General features: G+C 41.9%; 1 protein-coding gene across 1 annotated transcript; it reads right to left on the bottom strand.

The window, feature by feature from the left end:
• Positions 1 to 5: 5 nt before the first annotated feature.
• LOC129109752 (uncharacterized) lies at positions 6 to 7158 on the bottom strand. Its single transcript, XM_054621877.1, has 4 exons — positions 7083 to 7158; positions 2348 to 6191; positions 208 to 369; positions 6 to 65 (listed from the first exon to the last, which is right to left on the bottom strand). The coding sequence occupies exon 2, from the start codon at positions 6175 to 6177 to the stop codon at positions 5386 to 5388; it is 792 nt and encodes a 263-aa protein (XP_054477852.1). The 5' UTR covers positions 6178 to 6191; positions 7083 to 7158; the 3' UTR covers positions 6 to 65; positions 208 to 369; positions 2348 to 5385.
• Between the last annotated feature and the right edge of the window lie 2211 nt (positions 7159 to 9369).

The following is a 9369-nucleotide window of genomic DNA, read 5'->3' as shown; positions in this document are numbered from 1 at the left end:
GGTGGTCTCCACATCACACTCGTCTGCCTTCACACATCCCAAAGTCTTAACGTCCAGAGTATCAGCTGTGAAGACAAGACGGTGGTTTTCAGTGTAACATCTCTAGGTAAATCAAAGTTTACCCTGATAACCTCTGCACTCTTTCTAATGCTTGGATGTAAATTAATAGATATAAACTGATTTTAAACACAGTCTTATCCAACACACCTGCCATCCCTCGGCCCGTGTAGCAGCGCTCGCCGACGCTGCAGTTGGTTTGGGTGGTATAGCAGGTATCCCAGAAGCCCAGGTCACAACGGAAACACTCCAGAAACTCCTGCTCAAATCGAACTGACGCCATACGCTGCTCTAGTTGCTCCTCTTCCTCACCTGAGCCCCAAAAAAACGCACAGAAACAGTACAGTTTGATACCGTATTTAAGTGGCATGAATTTGGACAGAACATGTTGCCAAAGGAGAAAGCCACAACAAGATAATTGAACAAAATCTACTTCATTATTGACTTTATTATCTTAAATATGTTACTATAATGAGTAAAACTGACAAACTTTTACTAGATGAGTCCCATTGAGTAAACTTGTCTTGCAAGAAACACCAAGACTGAAGGATAAAAAGTTGAACAAACAAGCTAAGAACAGAGAATATTCACGTATTAACAGCTTAACGGATGAAAAGCTTTGAATTATTCAGATTTCGAGGCATTTACGTAATGTGTTGTTGGACACATTTATTATTCAGGGGGTGCTGAATGTGTGAAAGTGTTGGAGCGCTGTTGAAGGACATCAAGCCAAACTGATGAGCCACATTCTGCCAAATACTTGAGAATGTCAGAAATATTTTGTTTATTCTGCTGCAGTCTGGAATTTGTTTCTTTGAGTGGATGACTTGTGTTTTTCAGGTCGTGGTCCATGTCTTAGGGCAGAATCGTGTTTTTATTAGCAAGACAAATACTGGAATTAATAGAAAAGAGTTGGCAGCAGAGCGTTGTGCACGAGTGGGACAAACCCATATTATTCCTAGCACAGTATACTGCACAATCCCTCAAAATAATATAACTTCTGTCACAACTGCAAAGAGGCTTCTTCCTACAATTGATGATTCATTGGCAGTGTTAAATATGTGACAAAGCACAATAAGTTTTCTAACTCTAGCAAATGTGACTTAACATCTATTTGTAGTTGAAGTGATTATCCATGTTGTTTTGGATGTCACAGCAGAAGTTTAGCTTTGGAGTTTATTACCAAAGCAAAGGAGGTTGCCAAATTGCTGATTTCAATGCTACTGGAAAGGGCTTATCTCTTTCCAAGAGCCATAAGGTGAGTTTCAGTGAGGCTCACAAGCCTTATCCCTTGTCATCTTGTTAGCTAGTGCTAGCTCAGGTGAACAAGCAAACAAAAGATAATGAGGTTGAGTTCATCATGAGGAGAGCTTAAATTTACTAAATCTGCAGTTGCCAGATTACAAGTACAACTATCTAGTGCAGTCTAATACAACCGTCCTGTAGTAAATCCTTCCCTCCTGATCATGTTATCATGTTTTTGCTAACGGAGAGGTGTTGATTGAACAGCATACAGACTTTTTGAAGAATAATGCTTGTGGTGCTTTTGAACTGTGTTTCTATATTTCCTTCACCACATGTGTGTGAAAATGTGTGTGAGGGTAGATTAAACCGCAGCCTCCAAAACTACTGAACACTATTTTTAAACAGTTTCAACAAAATCTGAACATGATAGCCTTCCTGGATTTAGGACTTATTGCAGAGCTGCACAGCTTAATCGATGTATACACAACTATTCTGATAATCAATTCATCTTTTGAGTCATTTTTCAAGCAAAAACGCAGAAATTGTGATTATTCCAGCTTCTCAATGGTGGAGATTTGCTGCTTTTCACCCTTGTACATTGTAGTAAATTGAATACTTTTGAGTAAAAGACAAAACTAGACATTAGAAGATGTCATTTTGGAGTCTGGGAAACTGGGATTGACATGTTTTCCCTATAGACCAACGATTAATAGATTAATCAAGAAAAATATCAGCAGATTGATCAATAATACAAATAATTGTTAGTTGAAGCCCTATTTTATTGCAGGGATGTTGTATTAGACAGTATGGACATTAGATAAAATAGGCTTGTTAATATTTCAATTTCAATCAGGAACCTTATTCATTTTAAATTAACATTGTTTAGAAGATAATTCATATTTTTTTGAAAGACACAATAACCTGCTGCTCATGAATAACTATCAAACAGAAATCAATATAATTTTTTTTAACATAAAGTTCTAGTATCAACAAAGTTGTATAACAGAATACACTGCTGAGGTTGAACTTCTATAAAACATCATACCTTGAGCAGGTGTGAGCACCACGATGGCAAAAACACAGAATATTAGTCCTTTCATTTTGAGCGTGGTACTTCTTCCATTGACTGCACCATGAGGACTGCTGAGGAGACCGGAAGAGGAGCTGAAATTGGATTAGATCAGGAATTGACCTGCTATTTGTCCCGTACGGATCACACCTGCTACGAGGGTGAGGTGATTATTAGCTAATTATAAAATCATGAGTTGTGGGATGTGTAGCCGAGCCACAAGAAAGATTTAATATCGCCTTTAATGTCAGAAAATGTCATTTGGTTTATTAGGTTGTTGTACCAGAAGATACAATGTGAATGTTACATATAAAACCAAGCTGTTAATTCATCCCTTTGTTTTCATGAAGTACTGAATGTCAGATGTAGACGTATGTTAAAACTCCTCGTTTGTGGTGGAAAACATTTCTACATCCAGCTGATGCTTCTCACTTTTTTTTTTTTCCGCTTGGTTGATCCTCAGTCACTCAAATCTTTTATAGCAAAAAATGTTGATCATAGCTCCTCTCTATTTTAAGAAGCAGAGTGTCCTGAGTCAGCGCAGGGTTAAGCTGCTTACAGCCTTCCTTCCATCTCTATAGATATGTATCAACACACAAACACATTAAGCTCTCAAAGGGGGGGGATTCGATTCAGTTATATACTCAATGCAGCAAAAAAAAAAAAAACGTGCGTTGCTAAATTATGTAACAACACTGATGTACACCTCAAGGATTTCGTGTAATCTCAGATGCTGCAGTGCTGCTGTGCGTGAGAGTAAAGACGAGGAAATTCCCTCTGGTCAGTTTAATGTCAGATTCAAAGAGGATCGATGCTGGGTAAATCAAACTATATGCCACATGGATATGAAGACCCAGGAGACAAACTATTCCTGCTATTGACAGAGCTGAAATGCCTAGTTGATTAATCGTTGGGGTAACTTTTCATAAGCAATGTGAGGATTGTTGTTTTTTCTCTGTCTAATATGAAAGTAAGCTCAGTAGTTTTTTTTTTTACAAAACACCAGCTTAAAGTAATTTAAAGACTTTTTTCTTTATAATCATTTTGGGGGATGTACTTTGTGGTGATGGTGGTGTCTTTTTTTTAGTCGACCCTCTTTGATATAAATGGGGTGGACAAAATAATAGAAACACTGTCAGTATAAACACTACTACACACTGCAGCCTGCAAAGTGACCACAAAGTGGAATCAACACTTAATTTAAACAGTAACCTTCATGAAGATAGCTTATGGCAGGTTTTTTTAATATGACCCTATTAGATTAAGATGGGTGAACCTAATAAACTGAAAGATTTCATAATAATTGTGACATTAATCAGCAGAATAATCCGTAATAACCTTTGGTTGCAGCTCTGACATACATGCAGATATTTCCCTCTAAATGTAAACACATCAGAGCATCTCTCACAGTGAGGACTCCTGTACGTGTGAGAGAGAGAGAAAGCGAGCTGCTTTACCGAGCGATAAGTGCGAAGGAGGGTGCTTGCAGCTTGTTGCAAGATTCAGTGAAGATTCAGACACATCTCCCCGACTCATACCTGCTACTGAAACCCAGCATCTTAAAACGGCATAATGTACCTACACAAAACCTTCAACTGAGTGTGTGTGTGTGTGTGTGTGTGTGTGTGTGTGTGTGTGTGTGTGTGTGTGTGTGTGTGTGTGTGTGTGTGTGTGTGTGTGTGTGTGTGTGTGTGTGTGTGTGTGTGTGTAAGAGGGAGATGGGTGCTGTTTCTAGCGAGTGAAATGAATGGTTGCATATTACTAAATGCTTAAGTCTCCGTCGTCATCTGGATGGCAGGATCCCAGCATGGGCCCGAACAACAAGGAAATACTCTGCAGTCCTAGAGCCCCTATAAAACTCCTCAGACTGATCCCCTGTGTAATTAGAGGCTGGAGTAGAAAATGCTGGCGATAATTAAAATCGTACCCCCTTTTACCTCTCAGGCTGTTCCAAACATGCTCGCTTTCGCTTAATTGGGCCCGGTAACATTTGTCTCTGCGTTGTTTTTGCTCTATTTTTCTGTTTTGCAGAAGCCAAAGATTGAGATGGAGGACGGGTGCATTTGAATAAAGCGTAGGAATCAGATGATGAAGCGAGAGGAGATGAAAGGTCGGGATGGTGGGAGAGTGAGGCTTCAGTTACACGACTCATAGGGCCGCTTTTTCTCAGTTAAGCTGCGTCAGAAATAACTCATAACAGCCTCACCAGATTTTGATTTTTTTTTTTCATTCATTGCTCTTTTCTTTACACCATCTGATTGAAATTCTTTAAGATCTCGCTTCGCCACGCTCGAGAGAAGAGAGAAAACTGAACAGCTGACACTGTGAATAAAAAAAAAAAATGAATTACAGTAAAACACTGAAACACAAATCCACACATGCATGATGTGTACAGAGCAGCAGCTGGTATTTATAGCGTGGCCGTAGGTGTCGAATGAGAGGAGTGTGGCCTTGTGTGCTTCCCTTGTTTATACCTAGACACAATTTCCTCAGATAAAGAGCAGATAACAGTATGTGTGAGATTAGAAAAAGACTCATTTAAGACCTAATCGTACTCATCCTCTTAACTAAACCTCTCAAGCAAGGAAAGTAAACGCTCTGCATGTGTGTGTGTGTGTTTGTGTGTGTGAGAGAGTGAGTGTGTCCATCTCCCAGTATGGCCCCCTAATAAGTTTTCAGCAATCCTCCTCACATCCAAATATGGTCAAACAAGCAGTGGCTTTTGGGATTTTGGGCATGGGTGAGTTCAAAGACAACAAGATGGCGAGTTGACATCAAAGAGCATAGCTCCAAACGTGGGTGAGTCAGAGAACGAAGTGGGACAAAAACACCCTTCACAGACAATGACTCAGAGCCACTGCGCCACTCGGAGGCACTAAAACATACCAACAAGCATTTCATCGGTTTATTGAGGAATGTCTTGTCTTAAGTGTGTGTGTCTGCACGTGAAGCTTCAAAATGAATCTCATCATGCATATTTTATGAGACAGTTAGAAGTTGAACCAGTGGGAGGTTCAGTGTTGAGGAAAGCCTGTCCGTACGTTGAAGTTTGTTTCGCTGGAGTTGCAGGAGTCTGAGTAGACTGAGGAGTGGGAGATGGACGGGCAGGGGGAGGGAGGGGGAGGGGTTGGCTCCTGGTGGTGCTGAACCTGGGCCAGCAGAGTTGCCCTTCCTTCCTTCTCCTCCTCCTCCTCCTCCTCTCTATCTCTACCTCCTGCATCCGAAGGAAGCGATTGTGAAGACCTGCTGATGATGTTGTGCGTGTTTCTGTGAGATGGAGGAAGAGTAGGACAACAGTTCTGGTTTGAGAGGGGGAGTACGTGGGTCGGAGCGGCCCAGGTTCCCTGCTCCCCATCTTTACACTCCCACTGCTCCTGACAGCTGAAGCTGGGCTGCTCCTGCGAGTCCTCCGAGCCGTCTCCTCCCTTCAGATCCTTGAGGTCATCAGGTGTCTCTCGTCTGTGGACTTCCTGATCTCGGTTCTCGTACAACAGCGTGGCGGCGCAGATGAAGATGAACAGGCCCAACCCCATGACCACGGGCCCGACCAGCTTCATCCTTTTAATGTGGGTGTCCTTGATGGGCTTATGAACTGCGGACACGTAGCCCACCACCACGACAGCCATCCCCACCAAAACCACTATCGCGCCCAGCAGGAGCCACACACCCGGGGCAGAGCGCAGGTGCAGCTTGGTCTGGAAGGCCTTGTCTATCCTCAGGTGTCTGCAGCATGCTGGGAGGCAAACAGGTGACGACTGGGAAGAGTGGGAGGATGCGGGGCTGCAGACAGGACTGGTTGCTGTCATCCTCTGGCTACAGACTGAACAGAGAAGGAGAGGACACAGGAAAGCAGATTGAGAGCAGGAATACGCAAATGAAGTGTTACATGCTGCACCAGAGGGAGAGAACTGGCGGTGTTGGAGAGAAGATAGTTTACTCTGCATGGCACACAACAGGAAATAGCTGCTTTAATAAGACATGTGGCTGAGTTAATGAGATGCCAACCTCCCTGCAGCCCCTCCAGTGTCTCTGTGGAGCCACTCAGAGACTCTCCACTCTCTCTACACTGCCCTGCAGCAGCTTTCTCTGAACCCGGACTGAACTGTTATCGAAACACTCATTCATCATCACGAGAGTAAAGACAACCGATTCCCTCTCAGGATCCTTATGATTCCGCTCTGCAATCTCACTGCAGTCATGAAAATAGGGTCACATAACTATGGTAATTGCATTAACCCCCCCCCCCCCCCCCCCAGGCGAGTGAACACAGCATGATTCAACAGGACGCAAACGGAGAGGATACATTGCTGTTTTTCCATAAGTGCTTTTACGCATACATCTTTTATGTTATATTTCAATTCATGAGGCTCGACAGCACTGTTTCTGACTACAGAAATCCACTGCAGTTCACTGTTCGGTTACTTTAACGCAGTCAGTATACAGTCAGATTGGGTACTTGCCTTGTTTTGGACGTAAATCCGAAGCAGAAACTGGCTCCTCGGCATCATCAAAATAAATAACCCCGAGTTGCGTTATTCCTCCCACTCCTCCGTGTGTTAAATCTAGACTTTCAACGCATTCCTACAAACATGAAGACGTTTTTCATCTTTTTTTTTTTTTTTTTTCTTTTCACTGTGTGAGCCAGTGTGCAGCGCAACGACGGGCACTGCCGAGCCAAAAAATGAAGCTTTTATAATAAATACAGTCTTACTAAAAGTGGTGCAAAGCCGCGCTCTTCCTCTCCGGGTCCTCGCTGCTTGTGCGTCTCTGCAGCCCGTGTTGTGATCTGTCTCTGTGTGTGTGTGTGTGTGTGTGTGTGTGTGTGTGTGTGTGTGTGTGTGTGTGTGTGTGTGTGTGTGTGGAGAGGACGGGTCGTGGGAATGTGTGGCTGGTGCAGGCCAGTCCCACGGTGAGCCCGGTTATTCTTAGTGATCAGCAGTCATCAAGTGTGAGCAGGGACGGGAAAGATACAATGAAGACGCTGAAGGAGGACAAGAACAACCCCCCCCCCCCCCTAGGAGATGTAGAGCAAATACATAACATGTCAAATGAAATGATACACTTCACTGAGTACGCTTCATACTAGGTTATATGTGGTCCTTACAAATCCTGTATTCTCTACACACACACACACACACACACACACACACACACACACACACACACACACACACACACACACACACACACACACACACACACACACACACACACACACACACATTTAGATGTTTTCTACCATTCCAGGCAGCCATTATGGTTTACATAAATTCTGTATGGTATGAAAACCAATTGGAAGGTGCTTGAATTTTGCTTGAACAGGAACCCCATTTTTTTTTTTTAAAAGTCTGTTTAAATAATTGGGGATTTCTATTGCTGAACTGATAAAAGTTGCATAACATCTTTTGTGTTTCCAGAGGTAGAATAGTCTCACAAAATCCTGTGGGAAACACAAAAAGTCCAAAATCAGTCTCAGCCATGGTGCTTGGTTTAAATCAACATGAGCCAAAATGACAGAAAGAGAGCCTTTATTTAAAGTAAGAATCATCATTAAAGTTCAAGAAAATCCATTATTAATAGGGCACAATTTTTGAGTTAAACAAACGCATGAGTTTCCAGTATTATTTTTAACAAACATGACCTCAATATTGACCTATTGACCAAGATAATTGGTTTGAGGTTCGCCACTCGCAGATAAATATAAGTTGCTACTAGCAGAACAGACCCAAAACTCCGACATAATCCTCAGCGACTGAGTAGCATTGTGGGTAATGTAGGGGTTGGGTTTTGACAAGGAAGACGAATGTTTGGAATACAAATATCTCTGGTTATGCTGCATATTTCTTTTTTTTTTGCAAAACCAAATCAGTGTAGTAGGCTCCTCTTTTAAGTTGTGAAATCTGTCGCTGGCCTGGCCTCCCTGTATCTAGGACACTACTGGCAGTCACAGCTCAGTTTCCGGCAGCAACAGTCTTCATCAGTTTAGGTTGTTGTCAGCAGTTCAGCATCTGAGCACTCATGTCAGCATGTTTCATTTTTTATTTTAAACAGGATGTTGGTTGCAATGTGGTCGCCACCCTCAGACTCGCTGGTTGAGCAATGCTCAAACATAACCCACATGCAAAGTGGCAAAACTCACACACAAGCCAGTATGCTGTGTGGGAGACATGTTTTGGCTACACCTGGCCCTCACCTTAATGCTGGTTGGTGGTATATTTATGTGTGTCATATCTGTTGGCCCATATGACACCAGTAGAAAAAAGAGGTTCTGCTACATAAATTAGTATTAGTCTTTTTACTTTTCTCTAATCTTTACTTTTTTCCTGTAATGTTGTTTCATTTTACTTCTTCTTGGGGCCTCACACTTAAATGGAACCACCTGGGAAATTTAGATGGGAAACCACTCTTTGCTCACTGCTGAGAAACTCGTACACATCTAAAAACTGACAAATAGTCCCAAACAGGCAGCGTTTATGTGAAACAGGAGGCACAAGCTAAAAAATGTTGGTGGGAAAACTGAATTTAGATAAAATCTTAATTTGAAGAATAACTAGTAAGCTTCCTAAATAATGAAAGTAGAGTCAAATGTATAATATCCCTTTGAATCTAAGTGTAGAATAAAATGGAAATACTCAAATAAAAGGCAAGCTCATAAAAAATGTAGGTGCTGATGCATTATTCTTTTCATCACTCACTTTGAGACTTGACTTTTACACAAACACAGACAAGATGTCCTTAAAGTGCTTGCAATTAAACTTTAATAGCTACTGAGCTCACGCATCAACTGAGGGAACTCCATCCAAAAGCTTCAGAACAAAAGCTAGTAGGTCGACCGTGAGTTGTGATTGTTTTGTCAAACAACTGTACCTTAAAAAATTAAGTACTTGACTGAATGTGTTTTCCATGACTGTAAAGAAGTAAACAAAAACAGGTTAAATGAGGACAGCAGACAGTGTGCATCTCATTTATTTTCACCCATTCACACACTTTCCATCAAA

Source organism: Anoplopoma fimbria, chromosome 20 (genome assembly GCF_027596085.1).
Source record: "Anoplopoma fimbria isolate UVic2021 breed Golden Eagle Sablefish chromosome 20, Afim_UVic_2022, whole genome shotgun sequence".
Classification (NCBI taxonomy): Eukaryota; Metazoa; Chordata; class Actinopteri; order Perciformes; family Anoplopomatidae; genus Anoplopoma; species Anoplopoma fimbria.
This window is presented reverse-complemented; position numbering and strand designations above follow the sequence as displayed.